Here is a 23,354-nt window from a genome sequence, read left to right on the forward strand (position 1 = left end):
TACAAACAGGAAGTCTTGCAAATTTGACCTGTGGGTTACACTCTGTCCTGCCTATATTACAATCCTTTAACCACAGTGATGAATCAAATACAGGATTTTACAACAAATTACACTCCTTTAGGAACTGTTGGTAGGAATACACTTATATAGCCTAATCTCCCTCAAATGAAACAAAGTGCATACTTATCTGAGAGCTGCTTATATGTTAGCAGTGTTTATTGAATGGCTTGAGGTTATGTAGCATGCTGTAACAAGTTGTAAAAACGGTAATTGGTTTAGTGTTGTTACTTTTTGTTACAGCAGTAAATGTCACTTTTAGCAATTGCAAGAATTAATTGGATTAAAAATTTTACAAGCTGTACAGTCTCTTTATTTAGTATGTCTAATTTTACAGTATACAAGTTATCAAACAAGAATAAATAAATTGCAAATAAAATTCTCATTTTCTCTCTGAGAGTTACAAACAGAACATGTGATGACGTGAATGTTAAGTGCACCGTTGTCCTTCATTAGACATACACAAATACCCAGTGATAAAGACATGCCTGGTCATGACAGTAAAACAACATTCCATTTAAATGCACGTCTCTAACTATATCTTTCCGAGGCTTCAATTACAGCGATTGCTTTTACGTTCTCTCTGAGAAAAATTTCCTTGTACCATAAAGAAAACCATTCTTTCAAAAGGGCCACGACCTGGCCGCCTTTTCCTATAATTCACACATGCTTTTCTTTTATCATACCCAAGCAATGAGTCCATTGTCCCCCTGCCCACCCTCCCTTACTCCCTCTCTCTCTCTCACTGGCTCAGACTTCTCACAGCTGTCATCAGATGGCTCTTGTAGGTCTTGCTGAGTCCTGTCATCCAAAACTTAAGAAGTCGCACGTTGTCTTCTTCACCTGGTCCTGTGGCCCCCAGTAGGACTAAAATCTTCTGCGTGTCTTCTTTACCTCTGCCGTCCACCTTGGAGAACTTAAATAAAACCTTCACTTTGCTGTAACAGAGAAAACAAGAAGACCAGGTGTTAAGAAACAGCACATAGGGTCAGAACAAGAACAATAGACACAAAAAAAGAAAACAGGACATGAAGGAAATTGCGAGGTAAAGAAGGAAGGAGAACTGCGCGAACAGGGAATATGAAAGGAAAGCTGACAAAATGTGTTTCATTTAAAACACCACAATATTTTAAATGGTTTGTACGATGTGTAATAAAAGCCTTGTGAAGGGTTTCATAACAGTATATGAGAAACAATTTAAAGGGATGGTTCACCCCAAAATGAAAATTCTGTCATCATTTATTCACTCTCATGTTGTTATAAACCTGTATGAGTTTCTTTATTCTGTTAAATGCAGAAGATGTTTTAATAAATGATAGTAAGCAAACAGTTGATGGTACCCCTTGACTTTCATAGTATTTGCTTATCCTACCATCAACTGTGTGGTTACCATCATTTTTTTTTAAAGATCTTCTTTTGTGAGGTGATGAAAGGCTGAACCTTTGCATTCCTGACTATTGTTCAATCTGTTTTACCAGTAGTTGCTTGTTTTCTTCCATGTGCTTCGGGTTCTTGTTGCCATTTGAAGGCATTTGAGACCATCTTCAACTGTCCAATTTTGGTGAGCTTGTGCAAATTGTAGCCTATTTTCCTATTTGTAGTGGAGATGAGTGGGGTCTTCTGCTGTTGTAGCCAATCCGCCTCAAGGTTGTGCGTGTTGTGACTTTACAAATGCTTTGCTGCATACCTCAAGTGGTTATTTCAGTCAAAGTTGCTCTTCTATTAGCTTGAATCAGTCGGCCCATTCTCCTCTGACCTATAGCATCAACAAGGCATTTTCGCTCACAGGACTGCCACATACTGGATGTTTTTCCCTTTTCACATCATTCTTTGTAAACCCTAGAAATGGTTGTTTGTGAAAATCCCAGTAACTGAGCAGATTGTGAAATACTGAGACCGGCTCACCTGGCACCCACAACCATGCCACGCTTAAAATTGCTTAATTCACCTTTCTTTCCCATTCAGTTTGGAGTTCAGGAGATTGTCTTTACCAGGACCACACCCCTAAATGCATTGAAGCAACTGCCATGTGATTGGTTGATTAGATAATTGCATTAATAAGAATTTGAACAGGTGTTCCTAATAATCCTTTAGGTGAGTGTATAAAGAAATGCAGCAAAGTTTATGATGCTCAGCTAAAATTATCTCAAATGCCTTCAAATGGCAACAAAAACCCAAAGCACATGGAAGAAAACGAGGAACCACCGGCAAAACAGACCGAACAACAGTCAGGAATGCAAAGGCTCAGACCCTCATCACCTCTAGAAAGATCAAAGATAATCTAAAATGATCTGTAAGTACTGTGACAGTCAGAAGACATCTGATTGAAGCTAACCTGTTTGCAAGAAGCTCCCACAAAGCACCAGTAGTAAATAAAGTGGTTATCGACGGAACCACAGGTGACTCCCGGGTACTGAATTCAAGCAACAGTACAGTAAAGAAAGCTAAACATGGTGGTGCAAAAATCATGATATGGAGATGTTTTTCATACCACCGTGTTGGGCATATTTATCGTATACAAGGGAACATGGATCAGCTGAATACATCAGAATACATGAAGAGATTATGTTGCCCTTTGCAGAAGAGGAAATGCCGCTATAATGGGTGTTTCAACAAGACAACAAGCCCAAACACACAAGCAAGAGGGCAAAATCTTGGTTCCAGACAGAAAGGATTGAGGTTATGGAGTGGCCAGCTCAATTCACTGATCTCTACCCCATTGAAAACTTATGGGGTGACATTAAAAAAAATGCAGTTTCTGAAGCAAAACCTAAAACCTAGAACTTTGGATCCTGGGCTGAAATATCTGTTACTAGGTGCCAGAAGTTGGTTGACTCAATTTGACACAGATGTGCAGCAGTTATCAGCAACAAGGGTTATGCAACTATATATGAGTAATTCAATAGCTTAAAGTGGAGTTAAAATGTCTTCAGTGGATAAATATCTAAAGAGAAAATTTTTGACACTGCTATTTTTTGAACAGCTTAATATTCATTTTCTTTGCTTCCCTTTAAAAGAACAAGACAGACTTGTAAACTATGTGAATATTTTGATTTGGAATTGAAAGTGTAATGTTTTCAATACATTTGAAATAAGGAAATAAACTTAATTCACTTTCATTATTACACTGCTATTTTTTGGAACACAGCTGTATTCATGAAGCAATATCAGCGCTATCCTCGGATATCCACTTTTAGAAACCATGGCAACACGTGTGGACAAATGTGGAAGTGGTGGTTATACAGCATCTCTTGTGCTTTGCAGCTAAGAGTTAATGAGTTTGCTATTATTGCTATAAACTTTAGAAATGTTTGTGAATGATGGACACATCGGTCTGTTATTGTGGTGACATCTCCAAGCCCCTAAACATGGCAAGGCATAAAGCGAAATGTGATTGGTTGGTTTACCTGTCAGTCAGCTGCCAGGGGTCCCAGACCTTTAGTAGGAAGACTGGGCCTGCATCCTAATTTGCTTACTATGTACTATGCCCTAAAAGTATGTACTGTTTTTGTTATGGTAAAGTATAGACATTTGAGTGCTTTGAAAGAGACACACTAAATCGGAGAGGCTGTTTATACTTGGCATTAACATGCGTTTTCGTCGATCGGATCACAAGTGGACGACGTTAATGCCAGGTGTAAACGGTGTTCAAAACGTTTTGAGCTCGTCCACTTTCGACCACTTTCAACCACATCCAGAGGTGGTCGAAACCACTTTCGATCGGATCGCTTTGGAGTTGCGGAACGCACATGTGGTTGAATGCGTTCGAACAGCCACACGCGACCGCCTTCTCTCTGCCCATTTATCTAATCTGAGGTATTAAACACAAGTTTACGTCTTTTTTTACTTCTGGCGTGAACATTCGGTGGACAAAAGCGTGTGAAAGTTGCGCGATCCTATTTCATCAATTGCGCTGAAAATTCAAAGAAAGCTCTTACATACTCATGTACAAAACACTGTGCAGCATGTTTACTTGCTAAACAAGCAGTGCACTCCGACATAATATTAGTTTGCGTCCATATAAACTTATAATTACTCTCGCTCGGGTTTGAATGACAGCAGAGAGACTCGCCCACCATCTCACAGACCACCCCCTCACAGTATTCAGAACAGAAGCGGTCGAAAGTGGACAAAAGAGACGGATTTAAATACAAGGTGTAAACGTAATGTGTCTCTCTCGTCCACTTGTGATCCGATCGATGAAAACACATCTTAATACCAAGTGTAAACAGCCCCTAAATTCGACTACTATTACTAGTACTGATAGTGTGTGAATTGGGACGCAGGGTAAATGTCATTAAGCTTTGCCTTTGTTATTGTTTTGAAAGTACGACCTCTAGTGGTGACACCCTACATATTGTGCCTTTAATTACAAATTATGCTGTAACAAATCATTTGAAAGAAAAGGTAAATTTCTAAACTGCCAATTTTCTGAATATCTGCAGCATGCACTTCAGCTGGCATGAACTCCACACATTTATGTAAAACCTAATCCATGCCAAACATGAAAATAGCGTCTTGTATGCATCAGTTGAAGAAAGTAAATCTGACCCTACAAAAAGCAAAAATTCTCAGAGGTTTGCTTAATTGTTAAGAAACGTATGAATATTTCTTATTCTTTATATGTTAGACCTTTGAACCCCACTGTATATGATGAATACAATTAAAAGCTACTACACAGTGGCAAGAAAACGTATATGAATCTTTTGGAATTTCATGGTTTTCTGAATAAATTTGTAATAAAATGTGATCTGATTTTCATCTTAGTCAAGGGTATTGACAAACATAATGTGTCTAAAAAGAATTACACAAAAAATTCCGATCTTTCATGTCTGTATTGAAAACAACCAAAAAAACTTATAGTGCTTGTGGAAAAATTATGTGAACCCTTGAGTTATTGACCTCAAAAAAAGCTAATTGGAGTCAGGTTTTAGCACACCTGGAGTCTCATTAAGATAACACATTTGGAGGTGTACTATGCCTCTCCAAAAAGAGCTTTAAGAGGAGCAATGATCAAGAATCGTTCCTTTACATAAAGCTGGTAATGGTTACAAAGTTATTTCAAAGACTTTAGAAATTCACCTCTACAGTTTACACTCTACAAGGGACTGTTGCTACTCTACCAAAAAGTAGGCGCCCAGTCAAAATGACACCAATAGCACATTGAAGACTCATTAATGAGGTAAAGAAACAAGCCAGAATGACAGCCAAAGATTTGAAGGCATCATTGGAACTTGCTAACATCTCTGTTCATGAATCTACAATACGCAAAACACTGAACAAGCAGGGTATCCATGAAGGAAGCCATTGCTTACTAAAAAGAAGACAAAAACAGCACATTGACACTCCACAATGGTATTGGCAAATGTTTTGTGGACTGATTAAACTAAGATTAAACTATTTGGAAACACACTTATCGCTACATCTGGCGTAGAAAGGGCACGGCAGATCATCATGAAAACATCAACTGTAAAGTATGGTGGAGGAAACATCAGCTTTGCTGCATCAGGGCCTGGCCAGCTCACAATCATTGAGGGGAAGATGAATTCCCAAGTATATCAGACAATTCTTTAGGATAATGTGAGAATTTCTGTACGTCAGCTGAAACTGTGTAGAAGGTAATGACCCAACACACCGGAGCAAGTCCACAACAGAAATCTGCCTTTTGGAGTGGCCAAGTCAGAATCCAGACCTCAACCCAATAGAGATGCTATGGATTGACTTGAAGAGGGCCAAAGAATATGACAGAGCTAAAGCAGTTCTGACAGGAAGAATGGCCTCAAATTCCTCCTCGATGTGCTGGTCTGATTCACAGCTACAGGAAGTGTCTGGTTGAGATTACTGCTGCCAAGGGGGTCAACCAGTTATTAATTTTAGGGGTGCACTTACTTTTTCCACTGCCATTTTGAATGTTGAATTAGTGTGTTCAATAAAGACAGGAAAGATCAACATTTTTTGTGTAATTATTTTTAGACATTATGTTTGTCAATACCATTACTTGACATTTTATGACAAATTTATTCAGAAAACAATGAAATCCCAAAAGGTTCATATACTTTTTCTTGCCACTGTATCTATACCATATCAACTATAGAGTTAGAGATTGTCATGAATTTCTATTGATTTCAGACTGAAGAGATAGAAGTAAACTATTATATGTATGTATGTATATGTAGAGAAAATATGAGTTTACTTCATCCACTCTTCTTTGAGACACAGCAGACAGAGAGACACCACCTCCACTGACAGATTCTCATTACAAAGAGCCACTTCAATCTTATTCAACAGAGTTGGACCTGAGAAAAAAAGACAAATTGTGGTTTGGTGATAGAAAGTGTGTCTTTTAGGCTATACATAAATAAAGACACATAACATCAGAAAAATACAATAAAGACTGTGACAACACTTACAAACACATCTAAGTCTGGTAAACAAGTCTAGTCGATAAATAAAAATGCATAGTTTTGCACCCCCTGCCAACTACCTCTGTCCACGGGTTGCGTGTTGGCACTGCTAATGTTGAACTGGTAAAGTGAAAGAATGTAGTCATCCGACATAGGATTTACACATCCACGCTCGACATTAAGAACATCCACCAGCACTGAAAACTCTGTGAGACAGATTGAGAGACAAAAAAGTAAGATAAATAGGGCTTAGGAAAAAAAGGGCTGTCTAGCCATGCAAGGGTGCCCTATGAGCGATGAACTTCCAGATGAACTTGACACTTGAGTTATAAAACAATTTTAGTGTGTTTTGAAAGAAAACAGACACACAAAAGTTGAGAAATAAGCAGATTCTGACAATAAATTCCCTCTATTTCACCCTCTATTCAGTGTCTTGAACAATATGATATATTTATAACATATAATCTACAATTATAATATATCATATTATATAATAGAATTAATATTAATTGATAAACATCTTGTTATGAAAAATGTTATAAAAAATAATCTTTCCCTAATAGGCAGAACATCAAATGAAGTGATTCTGTTTTTTAATACAGATGATGCTGAGCTTTTTTTCTGGGTACAATTTTGACTATTATTTGTGTGCCCTTAAAGGGATAGTTCGGCCAAAAATTATATTAAACCCATAATTTACTCACCCCGAAGCCGTCCGAGATGCATATGTTCATCTGTTTTCAGACGAACACTTTCAGTTATTTTAGAAAATGTTTTAGATCTTTCAGTAAATCCAATGTGACGTTACGGGGTCCACGTCCTTCAAGTCCAAAAAATGTGCATCTATCCTTCACAAAATGGCTCCACAATGATAAACAAAAGCCTTCTGAGGGTAATCCACCGGTGTTGTTGTAGAAATATCCACATTTAAAACTTTATAAACGAAAATAACTTGTTTCCGGTAATGCCGCCATCTTAGTCGTGTCCACATTCAAGATGAGAGCTTACGCAGCTTACGGAGGTTTTTCTGCTGCTGCTCTGTGCCCCGGCCCTCCGAATTTGTCATACGTCACTAAGAAAAGTGCGTAGACTACGCAGATACTCTCTCCCAAATACAGCGGAGTCTAAGATGGCGGCGCTACTGGAAGGTAGTTATTTTTGTTTATAAAGTTTTAAATATGGATATTTCTACAACAACACCGCGTGGATTACTCTCAGAAGGCCTTTGTTTATCCGTTGTGACATCATGAGAGGGCGTGTTCTAGAGGGCAGATACATTGCCCTCAGATGGCTGAAGCAAGATGGCCGTCTGTTAAAGACTACAAATCCCAGACTGCCCGAGAGTACAGCTGCAGCTAATGAGACCAGCAGCGGTCCCTAATAGGGGGTGTGAGAAACTGTTGAGTGTGTGTTTGGCTTGGAGAAGGACACGTACCTTTGTGAATTAAAGAAGCCTAAGTTACTTTATAGCTGAAGAGATTTAAGTTGTAAACCCTTTTGTTAATTATTAAACACACCTGCATGGTGAAGAGACCGTTGAAGTGATGTTTTCTTGGAACTGACACAAGCTAAAAGATCCTAAACCTCTCATGCTGTCACATATGGTGGAGAATGCGGGCACTTGGATGACTGCAGATGTTCCAGAGTGATGTGGAGGACCTAACAGCCTGTTTTCTAAGCTAAGTACACAGTTAATTGATGGTAAAATGGAAGAGTTACTGAAATCAATGATAGAGAGTAATAAAGTGCAGCAGCAAATTCAAGCTGGCTTATTGGAGGCACAAAGGCGGGCCAATAATCTTAAAATTAAAGAACTGGAAATGAACCAAGCCCAAGATGTTAGCAGAATACGGGATAGTGACTTTATTCCTAAAATGGGAGAGTGTGACGATGTCGAAGCATACTTGCATGCTTTTGAGACGACTGCCTTTAGAGAAAAATGGCCAAAAGATCAATGGGCAAAAATATTGGCACAGTTTTTGTCTGGAGAATCACAGAAGGCCTTCCTAGATTTAGACCCAACTTGGGCCAATAATTATGACTCCTTAAAGAAAGAAATGTTAAGTCGCAGTGGTCTTACAGAATTTGGGAGGGCCCAGAGGTACCATGCATGGTGCTTCAAGAAAGAACAGCCACCGCGTACACAGATGCACGAATTAATGCGTTTGGCTAAGAAATGGTTAGAGCTTGGTGGGCACTCAGCAACAGAAGTGGTCGATTCGTTGGTGATGGACAGATTTTTAAGAGCCCTACCCATTGAAGCTAAACGATTTGTTTGTCTGAATAACCCAAGTTCACCTCAAGAATTGATAGAAGAAGTTGAAAGATACCAAGCCAGTGCAGAAATGCTGAACTCACGGTCTCCAACCAGTGCACATCCCCAACAAAAGTTTTTCCTGAGAACCTCTACTCCCAGATGGCCTAGCCCACAGGGGAAAAGGTCCAGCCAACAAGATTCGCCAGTCGAAAGCCCATTGTATAAACCAAGAACCTGTTACAAGTGTGGGGAAGTAGGACACATTTCATGGCAATGCAACCAGACAGATGAGCCTATGCCGACGGCTGAGTCTTCAAGTGGCTTGAAAAATAACCTTTTTGCTGCCTTGTTGGGCAACTCTGTGTGTTCCAAGCAATGACATGCCCTGTATCAGTAAATAGTCAAGACGTAGAGGCATTACTGGACTCTGGGAGCATGATTACACTGGTGCACCAGTCCTTGGTCAATCCAAAGCAAGTCTCATTAGAAAACCCAATTCCAGTTTTGTGTGTGCATGGTGACACTTGTACATATCCCACATCTGCAGTAACATTAGTCACGACTAGAGGGAAGTATGAAATTCAAGCTGGGGTGGTGGGATCCCTACCTGTACAGGTATTAATTGGATGAGATTGTCCTGTGTTTCACATGTTATGGCAAGATGTACAAGCAAGGAGAACAAGAGAATCACAGCGACCCAGGGGTAAAAACAGACAAAATATGTTAGATTATGCAAGTCAAAATGTCCAAACTCTAACACACCATTGCCTTCCAGTGCAGACACGGATGAATAGAGGAGACAACCTGGAAGAGACTGAGTCGGCCTCAGAACAAGCAGATCAGCCACCACCACAGCCCATCACTCAAAGCAGGGTACAGTTACAAAAGGAACCTGAGGAGCTGGGGGCATCCCAAGAAAGTAATAGTGGTCCAGAAGCGCCAGGGCACCAAATGTTAACAGGCCAGTATGGAACAGCACAACTGAATGACCGTACACTTGTTAATGCTTTAAAAAATGTGAAAGTTATTGATGGAATAGTTCCTAGTAATCTTCCAGTAGTGTACCCACATTTTGCGATTAAGAATGGGTTGCTCTACCAAATAAAAAAAGAAGGGGAGGAGACTATAGAGCAGTTGCTTGTGCCTCAAACCCATAGGGCCACAGTACTGCAACTAGCCCACACTCATCTGCTTGGGGCACATTTAGGGGTGAACAAAACCAAAGAAAGGGTGCTACAACGGTTCTTTTGGCCTGGTGTGCATAAGGAAGTAGAGAACTACTGTCGTAGTTGCCCAGAGTGTCAGCAGTCAGCTCCAAGACCTAATTTTCGTAGTCCCTTGATTCCTTTACCTATCATCGAAACCCCCTTTGAGAGGATTGGGATGGACATTGTGGGGCCTCAAAAGAAATTCTTACAGACCAGGGGACCCCATTCATGTCTCGTGTAATGAAAGAGCTCTGCGCCCTCCTAAAAATAAAGCAAATAAGAACCTCGGTGTACCACCCACAGACAGACGGCCTTGTGGAACGTTTTAATAAGACCCTAAAGCAAATGCTTCGTAAAACCATTGACACACATGGCAAAAACTGGGATCAACTCTTACCCTATCTGTTGTTCTCAATTAGAGAAGTACCACAAGCCTCTACAGGGTTCGCCCCTTTTGAACTTTTGTACCCATACAAGCCAAGAGGACTGCTGGATATAGCAAAAGAAGCATGGGTGGAACAGCCTTGCCCCCACAGGTCGTTCATTGAGCATGTGGGGCAAGTGAGAGACAGAATGGCAGCCATTTATCCTATTGTAAGAGAGCATATGGAGAAAGCACAACGAGAACAACAAGCGATATATAACTGCCCAGCTCAGCCTAGAGAATTTCAGCCTGGAGACCGAGTGTTAGTGCTGGTGCCCACAGTAGATTGTTAATTCCTAGCCACCTGGCAGGGCCCCTTTGAGGTCATAGAGAGGGTATGGGAGGTCAATTACAGGGTTAAGCAAACAGGCAAAAGAAAGCCTGACCAAATATACCATGTCAACCTCTTGAAAAGTTGGCACCCTAGAGAAGTGATGATGTGTTCTTTTTCCCCAAGCAAACCCAGTGACCCACCACGAGAAGAAGTCCGGGTAAGCCCAGATCTGAACCCACAACAAAAACAGGAAGTGATGGAGCTAGTGGATTATAACAAAGATGTATTTTCCCCAGTTCCAGGCCATACTCAAATGATCCAGCATGAGATCCATACTGTCCCGGGGAAAATTGTGCAGCAGCGCCCTTACAGAATCCCAGAGGCCAGACGAGAAGTCATTAAGGAAGAGGTGAGGGAAATGCTTAGGTTAGGGGTCATTGAGGAGTCACAGAGTGCATGGTCGAGCCCTATAGTGATGGTCCCCAAGCCCGATGGCACAATAAGGTTCTGCAATGACTTTAGGAAGTTAAATGAGATCTCAAAGTTTGATGCATACCCTATGCCCCACATTGATGAATTGATTGACAGGCTAGGGAAAGCCCGCTTCATTTCAACACTAGATCTAACAAAAGGCTACTGGCAAGTTCGCTTGTCTTCAGATTCCAAAGAGAAGACTGCTTTTGCAACACCAGACAGACTATACCATTATACTCATTTACCCTTCGGTCTTCATTGGGCTCCAGCCACTTTCCAAAGGCTCATGAACCGTGTCCTTCAACCCCACCAGCAGTATGCAGCTGCTTATTTAGATGATGTGGTAATCCACAGCTCAGACTGGGAAAGCCATCTTGGAATGGTGCAGAAGGTACTGGATTCTCTCAGAGAGGCGGGCTTGACTGCAAACCCCAAAAAATGTAAAATTGCCTATGGTGAAACTGAGTATCTGGGCTATACCATAGGCAGGGGTGTAGTACAACCTCAAGAAGCCAAAGTTGGAGCCATTCAGAACTGGCCTAGGCCACAAACCAAAAGACAGGTAAAGTCCTTCCTTGGCCTAGCTAATTATTATAGGAGATTTGTGCCTAACTTTTCAAGTCTGGTTGCACCCATTACAGAGCTAACCACTAACAGACACTCCAGAATGGTAAAGTGGAGCAAAGAGGCAGAGGAGTCTTTCTCGCAGTTAAAGATGATGTTGTGCTCCAGACCGATTTTGAAATCCCCAGACTTCACTAAAGAATTCCTGGTGCAGACTGATGCCTCTGAGGTGGGTCTAGGAGCAGTCCTTTCTCAAACCCATGAAGGCGAGGAACATCCTGTGCTCTACATCAGTAGGAAACTGGCAAAGCATATGAAAAATTATGCCACAATTGAGAAAGAGTGCTTAGCTATTAAATGGGCACTAGAGGCACTCAAGTACTATCTATTGGGGAGGAAATTTGTATTAATGACAGACCATGCACCACTACAATGGATGGCCCGGAATAAGGAGAGCAATGGCAGAATAACTAGATGGTTTTTAAGTCTGCAAGCCTTTAACTTCTCTGTTGTCCACAGGCCTGGACGATGCCATGGAAATGCTGATGCCCTCTCTCACAAGGATGCCCTCTTCACAGTGGCCTGCCAACCAAGAGCCTCAGAGGAGTGGAGGGGGGTATGTGACATCATGAGAGGGCGTGTTCTAGAGGGCAGATACATTGCCCTCAGATGGCTAAAGCAAGATGGCCGTCTGTTAAAGACTACAAATCCCAGACTGCCCGAGAGTACAGCTGCAGCTAATGAGACCAGCAGCAGTCCCTAATAGGGGGTGTGAGAAACTGTTGAGTGTGTGTTTGGCTTGGAGAAGGACACGTACCTTTGTGAATTATAGAAGCCTAAGTTACTTTATAGCTGAAGAGATTTAAGTTGTAAACCCTTTTGTTAATTATTAAACACACCTGCATGTTGAAGAGACCGTTGAAGTGATGTTTTCTTGGAACTGACACAAGCTAAAAGATCCTAAACCTCTCATGCTGTCACACCGTTTGGATTTATTTTGTGAAGGATACATGCACATTTTTTGGACTTGAAGGACGTGGACCCCGTAACTTCACATTTAATTAACTGAAAGATCTAAAACATTTTCTAAAATGACTGAAAATGTGTTCGTCTGAAAACAGATGGACATATGCACCTCGGACGGCTTCGGGGTGAGTAAATCATGGGTTTAATATAATTTTTTGCCAAACTATCCCTTTAAGGGCACAGAAATAATAGTCAAAATTGTACTTGTATAGATATGTGTACGCAGAAAAAAAGCTCAGTATCATCTGTATTAAAAAACAGAATCACTTCATTTTTGGCCGATCTATCCCTTTAAAAAAAATTCTGGAGAAATTTTATGATTATTGTCCCCCCCCCCCCCGCTTGTAAGATAAAATTTATGGCCATGCTTTCCCTAGAATGGTTGTATTTCCATTGTTGAAAGGAGTGCAACTGTTCAGGGTTAATAAGTGTTAATGGGGGACCTCTGGATTGGGATATTATTCTGTAAATATACAGTATAACTTGTTATGTATAGTGACTTGCACAGAAACCCTAAAGAATTCACAGATTATTCAATGCACAGTAACAAAATGTACCTGATGAACTGACATGGGCTGGGATCTGTACATCTGGGCTTATCCCAAGAAAGTTGCATCGATATGCTTCCTCATAGTGAGGACTGTATGGAACTGCTCGCACACAGCCAACAGGAAGCAAAGCCTTCAAAATGATTAAACAATTTGGATGAAAATTCAATTAGAAGCAAGAATAAACACACTGCCAGTGTATACTTACTATATAATATAGGCCTAGGTATTTTTGCTGTTGACAGGTATGATAAATATGTGCATACGTATTTAGCTGACCTTTAATACATTAAAAGCTGACTGGATGAGGCCAGGATCTGCACTTCTCCATATGACTTGGTTTCCCATGAGAACATGCCATGCCAGTTGTCGAAAATCTGCAGCACCAAGGACCTGACAATCAATCAAATTTCGGTAAGTAATTTATGGTAAGTAAATATTTTTGAGGTAAGTAATGGAGAACACATTCACCTGTCTTAAATGTCTCAGTGATTTAAACTTTGGCCCAAGAAGGTCCTCTTGCGTCCCATCATCACAATGAAAATCTCTGGCCAGCATACTATCCGATTGGCTGGGTTGAGGATTAGATCCGCCCCCTTCAGCACCATCCCAGCCAGTCATCTCTTCTTCTTGTTCTGTGAGAGAATTATACAAAAAAATCACTGTGAACTTTTCAATTTTACGGATTATATTACTTTTATTCTGTTTTATAAATATTAAATTAAAGTGATTACTAAAGAGTTTTTCAGACTTATTTCTACATGTTTCTCATGTTATACAAAGTGGAAGATACAATGTTTTTACATTTTCCACTTTAAACAAACATGTTTTTTAGGGTTTTCATAATAATACTTAAAAAACCTGTTGCCGTGTTTTATATAATGTTACCAGTTTGTCTTTCAATGAGAACCAGTGTGTCTTCTGTGGGTGCTCCTTCCAAAAGTTTTTCAGTTAACCGGCTGCCACAAGCTTTCAGTAACCTACAACACGCAGACAATTAACAAGTAAATTAAAAGCAAGCAGGAAATACAAAACAGATACACAGTATATGTTTGTTTATTAGTGTTTTTTGCTATTATTTTTACTAATATTTAATGTTAGGGATTTGAATAAACAAGTAACCCCAAACAATCCTTAAAAAAAGGCAAAAAGTTAAACCCGTGGTTCAACATTATGGCACAACAAAGATTTTTAAATCAGTAATAAAATCTAACAATAAATTGTGCTTTTTATTTTTAGACTGGTGTATGCGCTTGCTCCATTGGTTCCTTTAACAGTAAGGTGAAACATTACCACATCATGTCTCAGTTATCACCTGTTCAGATTTAAGTAACCTGTGTATGTAGTGTTTTCACCGATCTCAAATTGTACTCTACCAGCAAATTTGTATAAAGTGTGTCTTTGTCCAAATTCTTATATGAACTCAATGGATACACATCCACAGTGTTTTACGCACCAGCTGAATGAGGAGTGTAGACTGGCCCACAGGTTGGGATGCTGGGTTAGGGATGTGAGTGAGCGGGCCGCATTGCCGCTACGCTGATGGGGGAACACCGCAGGGGAAAATGCACTGTTCATACGCACCGCCCTTTGAGGACACACACACTGCTCGCTGTCAAACACCTGCAGTGAAAAATGTAATCAGTCATTTCAATTGGGTGTTGACAATAAACCACACCACTTGGATATGAAAAAACAAAAAGAGTGAGAATGAAAGCAAACAGTGCTGACAAAACTAGTTGCAATGCATCACACTCCCAGTTGTTTTTCTAGTACTCCTATAAATATCACTCAAAAAAACAGATTCAAGTACCTTGAGTGCTGTGCTTTGTAGACTGTGAATGGTTAGCCGCAGGTGGCGCAGCAGGAATGGCCAGGAGTTGATAAGGTAGATCCTGTCCATGGCCACCACAACAATGCTGTACCAGCGCTGAAAGCCCCGTGCAAGGCTGTCTTTAATGAAAAACGTATGGGAGAAAACAAATCCATGCTGTTCATCTCCAAAGAAGATGGGCCCCTCCCTACCAGGACAAACCTAAAGAGCAATACTCAAAAAAGTCAAAATCAGTGACATATATTTACACAAACTGAATGACGCAACCATACTCTATTTGTAAAAACAATATTTAAATGTTAGCTCTCATAAACATATGCACACACCTCACAGCTAAGGCTTCGCACACATGCCTGTCGCACCACGCTGAAGAGCTGCGGCTGGCGTGGGTGCTGATGGCTTATGTAGCGAATACCCGTCTCACCATCCACGCTCACAAACCCTGGGTGGGATGCAGGTAGTGAACGACAGCCCTGATGAGAAAAGTACAGATATTAAAAGTTGCATGAGAAAATGATAAAATAGAAAGAGTTTGGAGGAAAATTCAAATTGCAATCTTTTTCTGGCTTACCTCGCACATATCGGCTTTCTGTGTGGCAGAGCTGTTGGCTCTCATGGTGAGACCCTCGCCCTCCCTGTCCATCTCTCGGTCCCGGTCGCAAGGAATGGCTGATCCAGCCTGCGAGGGAGACGGGGAGGGAGGGTGAACGGCCTCTGTACAAAACAGTGTCCGTGGCCCATGGAGTTCACAAAAGTGGCAAAGGGCAACTAAAGCGTTCATCTGGAGAAACATCAAACCTTTATATTTATGTTTAGATAACCATAAACAATGCAACACAATACAACAATACAATCAGATTTTCAACAATATAAAAATACATATATTAATTTATGAGAGAGAGAGAGAGAGAGAGAGAGAGAGAGAGAGAGAGAGAGAGATCAAATAGTAATAAGAGTTGACTGAAAATAAATACAATCTCTCAATACAGTACAAAAAAACAAAACATCCTTACCTTTGCTAACAATTTGGTAGAGCTGTAGTACCGACTGCTACGCCAGTACACTAGAACAAAACACTGCAACGGAAAGCATTGGCAGCAACTTATCTGTAAATGTTTTAGATGTTACTTACAATACAATAGTTTCTTATTACGCCTCACGGTCAACATAATGGTACGCCATCCTCAACGACGTACGACTTTCCAAAATCGTACAGAAACACGATCCTTATGATTAGTTTTATTGTGTTTACATCGTTAAGTCCATCCTTGCTTAGTCTTGTGTGTCATGTGACGGTGGATGTCACGCGCTTGGAGCATAACATCGTGTACGTGACTCACAGCTGGTCTTGTCTCTCACGATGAATGGACATTGTCGACATCTATACACTCCAGTTAAAACCATGTTATATACATTTTTATTGTTGTAGTCATATGTCAACGCCAAGTATATGTTTGGTATCTGAAGAGCGACAGATCACGCTCAGTGTTTTAAATGCGACTCTCTCGAAAACAACATTTCCCATAAGCAACCGCGCGGCGAAACCGGAAGTTACGTTTGTGACCATTACGTAAGGGCTCTGGTTGCTAGCAGCTCAGTAAGTACACTTGTAAATAACGATTTTATAAATGATACAGCTAACTTTAAATATTTAAAATGTAGAGAGTATGTTTAGAAACATAAGAGTTAAGTAAGTTGCGATATACGTTGTGTCACGCGTGTCTAATCAAGCAGAGAATGATTAATATATGAGTCATTTGTAGAATGTGATGTCATCATGTAGTTGCATTTCATTTCAACTTCTAACCTAAGTTAGTTGCATTGTTGTGTGTCTGAAGGTAGGCTAGTTCATCATCTCTGATATTATATAACTAGATATTTGGGTGTATGAAATCTCTTTTTTACTCCGTATCGTCCTGACATATGTGTCTTTAAAATATAATTGACTGTAACTGGAACTTGTCTGTTTTAATGAATCTTAAGGTGAAGCTGTCAAATATGGAGTTCAATGAGGAGAAGAATACAGAGCAAAACATTACAGAGGATTCTAATAGACAAATACACAGCGGTAAGTCTACTGTTCAAAGTAATGTCGGAGTAATGATTATTAAAAAATAGACGTATAAAATCGGGTGTGGTATGTTTAATCATTTACAGCGACTGCCAGTTGTAGGTTTGCTCTACAAATTTTCCCCTGACACTACTATAGAAAGAATTACAACTCACTCATTTGTCTAACTTGGTCATAATCTTGTGTGTTAAAGCCCCGTTTGTAAAATGTAGAAGCTATAGTTTATTTCTTTTGTTCACTATGCAAATGACCTGAAGAGGGCAGTGAAAAGCCTTTCAAAAGCAGGTGTGTTTGACTTCATGTGACGCAGCGCAGACCGTATGGCTTATGACGTCGAAGTACCGCGAGAGCGATTGGAACGCACAGATTTCGGGTCGCTCTCGCGGTACTTCGATGCAGTAAGTTTATTATGCACACGTATATTAATCAGCCGGTTTACTGTACGAGCAGGAAGCACTGTACAGGCTCTTACTTTAATAAAGATCTTCATCTCAGCAACACTAATCTTACCAGTACTTACGGGAAAAAAGCCGTTACTGTACTGTTTTCAGTTAAAAACTCTTCATCCTAAAGTATTCAAAAGTGACAGCTGTGCTCTATTGTGGCCCCTTATTGTTGTAAGGCATACCTTTCTTTCACGTAGATGTAAGGGTTAAAGGTATGTTTGTTTATTACGTCAAACCAGTGTTAAAGCGTAGGTGGTGGGTGGGGTTGAAGACATGGATTTAAATCCATATATGCCCTACAAGTTAAGTTTACTTTTCACTCCTTGCATCTTTACATACCATCAATAAAAGAAACAAAAGATGCTTCTCTTTTAACCCCTATTGCCTTTTTACGAGGGACTTCATTTTTAAATCATTATAGATTAATCCTACCTTGTGTATGCAGTCTGTATATGAATATATTGCTGAATGTTCTGGTTGCTTTGTGACAGGCCTACGTTATGACTTTACTTTTGTTTCCCTTGCCTTTAGATGAGACAAAACAAGAAACAAGCAAAGACACTATTTGCCGGCACTTCCTCTTGGGCAGATGTCATTTTGGAGACAGATGTCGGCTGTCTCACAGGTTTTTAATTTCTCTTTTGATAGCAGTGTATTCATTGAAGCAAATAATGCATGGCTCTTTTTTGTAGAAAATGATGTCAAATAAACATATATTTTTATGTTACTTTAACTTAACAATTTAAGTGAAACAACTTCAACTTGTTTTTATGTTATGCCAATTTATAACAAGTCAAAGCTTAAAATAGTAGGTTGAATGGACTTGCCATACCCAAGTTAGTTGTTTTAACTTCACGCTGCATTTTTTTTACAGTACTCAAACCACACAGTCAGAGGACGATGACAAAATGGTTACAGAAACGCAGGTTAACGGCCAGAAAAATAGGACAAAGATTCATACGGATAAGAAAGAAAAGCACCATATGAGTAGAGATAGAGAAGGTGTGTTACTACAGGTGATTTAATAATGAAATTTCAGTAGACAAAAAGTGAAAACACTTTAACCTTTAAAATGTACAGAAGCTTATAATTACAAATGGTTGCTCTTTATGCCTCAGAGCGAATGAAGAAGCCACGCATGCGTACTGCAGATGATGTCATCTCTAGAATTATATGGGACCCCTCAGCTGACCCAGCTGATTTTATGGTTGGTCATCTGGATCGTTTTCTTGGGGTGCTGGAACGCCCATTCTCTGACTTCTCATGGGATACTCAGGTGTGTTACACGTTCATATAATACATTATCCTAAATCAAGTTCATCAATTAAGGCCAGTTGTCAAAAGTCTAAATGATCAAAGCCATAAGCATGTTTAAACTTTTATAATTTAATGTATTGTTAGCGCCATTCTTTACCAGTTGAGTTACAGGGCACTAAAGACATTAAATTGTTTTCGAAAGGTATGTGACTGTGACTTCTCTGAGGAACTGGCTCTCCCACGTCATAGAATCCAATATTTTAGCTACAAAGGCCAGCGTGTGTGGGACAGAGATAGTCGTACTGACAGGGTATTCGGCTCCACAGGGCAAACTATCGTGCCTCCTTTTGCTAGTGAAAACCAACAAGGTAAGAGTCTTACATTGGTTGGGGTCTTTTCCGCCAATGTCGTGTTTACTAGTCTTTGTCAGAAAGCTGGTATTGTACATGCATGAATTTGTTAAATTTATTGGAATGGTTCAATCTTTAGAAACAGCTGACCCTGGGCAACACGAAGAGACTACAAACGCAGCAGATGTTTCAAATGATCTAGAGGAAACAACTTCTGATTTTTCTAAAGAACAGGATGATGCATCTGCAACAAACAAACAAGAGCTGGGTGATGACGGAAATGCTGATGATGAAGTCAGTGGAGACAGTGCACGTTTGGAAAATGAAGACAAAAAGATGGAAGTTGCTGAAGATTCTTTGACTCATCTGGCAGAGGAGCTATCCATCACTCAGCAGGAAAACCCTAAAATAGAGGAAGAATGGAAAGACAGCTGGGATGGAGAGGGAGATATGGTTGCAGAGTCGGTATCATCTATACCACAAGAGCCGAGATCAGCCCGTCAACCACGTAGACCCACCCACTTTATCTGCTTTCGCGTTGACTCTCCCGCTGCTCTCCAGGCCTTCCATCGCGTTCAGAGGAAAGTTCTCTCTCACGTTCCCCAGTCATTGCCGATATGGGTCGACCCTGCAACCTTGCACGTTACCCTTTCCTTGCTTGTTCTCAAGAGCCCTGAGGAGGTCAGTGCTGCCTCTGAACTCCTCCGTACCACAGTCAGAAACTCTCACAAAGCGCCTATTTCTGTGTCTTTTACCCCAAAACTTAAGCATTTTAATGGGACTGTTCTACACATAACCCCTCAGCCCATCCCTGATATCCAGAGCCTGAATTCCCCTTTGCAGGAGGTATTCAGGGAGAAGGGCTGGCTTCATCGTCATTCACGAAGCCCCTCGTACCATCTTACCTTGGCCAAACCACAGGAGAAAATGACAGAGAAGATGTTTGAAGGAATAGGGTCTGTAAAACTGGCCAAAGATGTGAACTTTGGCAAGCTTGAAGTAAATAAACTGTATCTTTGTGTGAACGGTCAGCCTAAGACTGAAAGCGGTTTCTACCAAGCTGTATGTGTTGTGCAGCTGCCAAATGTGTAAACGTTCTTGTTTTTGTATAATTAAAACTCAGGGAAGTTTATTTAACAAAGTTTTAAAGGACCATTATAATATAAATATGCGTATTTATAGCCGTCCTCGGTAGTATCACTTCATCACCTCAGCTGGTACCTATCACAGTTAAGGAGGAGGGAGTACTCTGGGCTCATGCCAAATTCTGAGTTGTAGTGAACATGGCAAAGCTTAGCCTTTTATATATTCATATTTTCAAAGTCAATATATTAGCTTTTTAAGTTTTTAAAACCGATGTTTATAACCATTTCAGTAAGAAGTAGTAGGGACTGGTCCTTCAGTAACATTTGACTCTATCTTTATATTTAGTAATTTAGTAGTAACTAAACAACTTAGATGTAAAAGCCGCTGAACACGACCTCTGTCAAAAATTTGATAATGATACTGACTGAATGCTCTTGGCACTTATTATACCTTCATCAAACACTTTCACTTCAAATACGCTTAATTCAGGCCATTCAAATACCATTTTTTTGGCATAATCTGTGTTTAAAGCCACAGCGATTTTTCAGCAAAGTGCTCAGAGGTGTCATAGGATGAAAGATGTTGCGCGGACGTTAAGTTGCAAGAGTTTTTACTCTGTTAAAAGAGGTTTACCAAATATATTAGGATAATGACTGATTTTTTTTAACCTTTTAACTGTATTCATAAAAAGAATAGTGAAGTGGAGATGTACTTAGAGCGTTTTGCCTCAAAAGACACCAATGAAATGACTAAAGTCAGATGTGTAAAAATTAAGGTAATTTAATTACTCCCTAATAATTTTTTTCATTGCTATTGAAGTGAAATTACTGAACCTGATAAACACAAGGGCCTGATTAAAAAATGCTCATTTACAAGAAAACATGTCAGACGGACTTAAATGGTTTTGCTTTAACTGTAATCTTATATTTAATAATTTATTACTAAATATGGTTTAATAATAAATGGTTAATGGTTTATAAAAGTGCCATTTAGGTGCTTTATTGAATGCTCAGGTAATATCACTTGACATCTTGCACACCTGAATACAATTCAGATGAATTTTAGAACTATAGTACAATGTGCGCTTTCAATTTTATTCAATTTACATCTCTATACAAATAAAAAAATATTTTTCCTTGAGGTTTGTGTAATGCATCTGCTTTTTTAATTGCTCAGATAAATACATACAGCACCCACTTTTTAAGTCTGTTCTTAAATTTCAAGGCATGTATTTTTATATCACACATTGAATTGGATGTGAGGGTGATGGTGTAATTTTTGTTGAAAGTGGACTGCATATAAATAAGTAAAACCGCATGTATTTCAACTGTTTTTATAGCACAAGGATTAAATTATTCATGATCCAACAGCTCTTAACAGCCACACATTTAGTCCCTTGAATGTCCCGAGACCTATTATTTCAAAACAAAGAGTGTGTCAAACTAAATGAAGCATTTTATGAATTATTTTACTTGCTTTCTATGAGTGCTTTGCTTTATTGCGCGATACAGTACAGCAGCACTCCTTGTGATATCACTGGGGAAGTCTCGCATATGTCATATAATTTTCTCTTTCCTCTTGGATGCATGCATACTCTGCAAGTGTATGAGTGGTGGTGTGCTCTCTCCATCCCTCCTCCTGTGCTTCTCTATCTAGCACCCTTCCCCCATCCTCTCTCGCTTTTTCTTTCAGTGACACAGAAAAACCAACACTACCCTCCCTCTCTCATGCATTCATACCCCCCCCCCCACCCACCCATATTCCCCATACACACAAATACCCATCTCTCCATCCCTCGCTAGTGCTGTTGTTTTCATTGTATTTTAAATCCCTCTAACTCGGTCAAACCTTTATGGAAGCATTTCTTTGTTGCTTAGCATTTGCTTTATGTGGTAAATAAGCTAAATAAGCATAATATTTTCTTGAGGATTTATGTTAAACTGAACACATTATATGTGCAAATCCTTGCATTTTTACTCTCTTCTGTTAACAAAAGACTTCTTTTTATAATATATGTGTTCCTCGCAGTCAAATATATCATGTATTTCAATCTTTAGCATAACGAGTGCATATTATGCTGTGTATGAATACAGTACATGTGTAAATCCCTTCCATCGCTTTCACAAACAGACAGAAAAAAAGCGTGTGTGTGTGCGTGAGTGAGAGAGAGAGAAAGAAAGAAAGAGAGAGCGAGAGAGACAGTGAACCACAGCCAACTTCAGTCCTGATCAACGGGACCCTCAGGACCACACCAATCTTAATTTGACATCCATTCACTTTTATTAGACTGTTTAAAATAAAATAAATAAAAATAAATCGACATTTTAACAGAAAAATAAAGACAATGCATACTTAACCGTAGTTAAACATTTTAAAGGACATACCGCGCTTACTGGATTTTATTTGCTCTGGATGTTAAGGATTCCCCACTTCTGCCGACTGAACATTTATGTCGCGTGGACGCGACACCGACGACAGCATAGCGGTGGATTTCTTGATGTGAATTTTGAAAGAAGTTTGTCGTTTCAATGAATCTTTCAGTCTATACAAAACACCCGTCACGATGAATGAAGTTCTCATCGGATTTCACATCTACTAGGTGCGATTTAAACAGAGAAACTGACGGACAAAGAGTCATCTATCACCTGAACCATCCCTCGAGGATTCTCCTCTCTCGCTCGCTTTCTCTCTCCGAAGACCTGTTTCTCATCCATCCACAAGTACATACTTCACCCACAAGACTTTACTTTGCCTTTGACATTCAACTTTTTAAAATAATTTTGCCTTTCGTATAGCACGTAGCAAATGTGATCCCTCAGGATGCACCGCGTTTTATGGCTCGACGGACACAGTAAAAGCCTGTAATTGAAAACAAAAGCACACGCGAGCGTGAGAGACCTGGAAGCACCACACATAAAGCTGCAAAGTAAGGTGGGCTGAATTTATGATCTAACGTACAGTTTATAGCCTCCTGTCCCAGATAGCACACGTACGTCTCAGATACGTATCTGCGAGGTAATCACTCAGATTTCCATTCCGTCTGGAAAACGTATTATAAAGGTCGTTTGCCCATA

At 39.9% G+C, this 23,354-nt stretch overlaps 4 protein-coding genes across 8 annotated transcripts in view; 3 read left to right on the plus strand and 1 right to left on the minus strand.

Moving 5' to 3' along the window:
• Nucleotides 1–347: 347 nt before the first annotated feature.
• On the minus strand, nucleotides 348–16,364 carry flcn (folliculin). 2 transcript variants are annotated; one of them, XM_055209758.2, is made up of 13 exons: nucleotides 16,224–16,364; nucleotides 16,084–16,146; nucleotides 15,642–15,851; nucleotides 15,397–15,543; nucleotides 15,050–15,271; nucleotides 14,693–14,859; nucleotides 14,125–14,216; nucleotides 13,708–13,871; nucleotides 13,516–13,629; nucleotides 13,246–13,369; nucleotides 6,542–6,667; nucleotides 6,251–6,353; nucleotides 348–995 (listed from the first exon to the last, which is right to left on the minus strand). In XM_055209758.2, the coding sequence occupies exons 3-13, from the start codon at nucleotides 15,849–15,851 to the stop codon at nucleotides 800–802; spliced, it is 1,665 nt and encodes a 554-aa protein (XP_055065733.1). In that variant the 5' UTR covers nucleotides 16,084–16,146; nucleotides 16,224–16,364; the 3' UTR covers nucleotides 348–799. The 2 variants fall into 2 exon arrangements, with proteins under 2 accessions (XP_055065733.1, XP_055065734.1); XM_055209759.2 differs by lacking the exon at nucleotides 16,084–16,146 and having other exon boundaries at nucleotides 16,203–16,356.
• LOC141367222 (uncharacterized) lies at nucleotides 7,680–9,101 on the plus strand. The gene has a single exon (XM_073871993.1). The coding sequence runs from the start codon at nucleotides 8,168–8,170 to the stop codon at nucleotides 9,095–9,097; it is 930 nt and encodes a 309-aa protein (XP_073728094.1). The 5' UTR covers nucleotides 7,680–8,167; the 3' UTR covers nucleotides 9,098–9,101.
• Nucleotides 16,365–16,536: 172 nt separating the features above from the next.
• Nucleotides 16,537–21,421, plus strand: leng9 (leukocyte receptor cluster (LRC) member 9). Of its 2 annotated transcripts, none has more exons than XM_055209760.2 (7): nucleotides 16,537–16,667; nucleotides 17,054–17,138; nucleotides 18,119–18,212; nucleotides 18,462–18,589; nucleotides 18,706–18,863; nucleotides 19,047–19,212; nucleotides 19,334–21,421. In XM_055209760.2, the coding sequence occupies exons 2-7, from the start codon at nucleotides 17,069–17,071 to the stop codon at nucleotides 20,284–20,286; spliced, it is 1,569 nt and encodes a 522-aa protein (XP_055065735.2). In that variant the 5' UTR covers nucleotides 16,537–16,667; nucleotides 17,054–17,068; the 3' UTR covers nucleotides 20,287–21,421. The 2 variants fall into 2 exon arrangements, with proteins under 2 accessions (XP_055065735.2, XP_055065736.2); XM_055209761.2 differs by lacking the exon at nucleotides 16,537–16,667 and adding an exon at nucleotides 16,757–16,908.
• Nucleotides 21,422–22,476: 1,055 nt separating this feature from the next.
• Nucleotides 22,477–23,354, plus strand: part of ttyh1 (tweety family member 1) — a 34,198-nt gene continuing 33,320 nt past the window's right edge. The window contains exons 1-2 of one of the 3 annotated variants that reach the window (XM_073871994.1): nucleotides 22,478–23,000; nucleotides 23,076–23,211. The gene's annotated coding sequence lies outside the window, so the exon portion shown is untranslated. Of the gene's footprint in view, nucleotides 23,212–23,354 lie in introns of all 3 variants that reach the window. The other 2 variants (XM_073871995.1, XM_073871996.1) reach the window with 2 other exon arrangements.

The sequence above is a fragment of the Misgurnus anguillicaudatus genome, chromosome 10 (assembly GCF_027580225.2).
Source record: "Misgurnus anguillicaudatus chromosome 10, ASM2758022v2, whole genome shotgun sequence".
Taxonomy (NCBI): domain Eukaryota; kingdom Metazoa; phylum Chordata; class Actinopteri; order Cypriniformes; family Cobitidae; genus Misgurnus; species Misgurnus anguillicaudatus.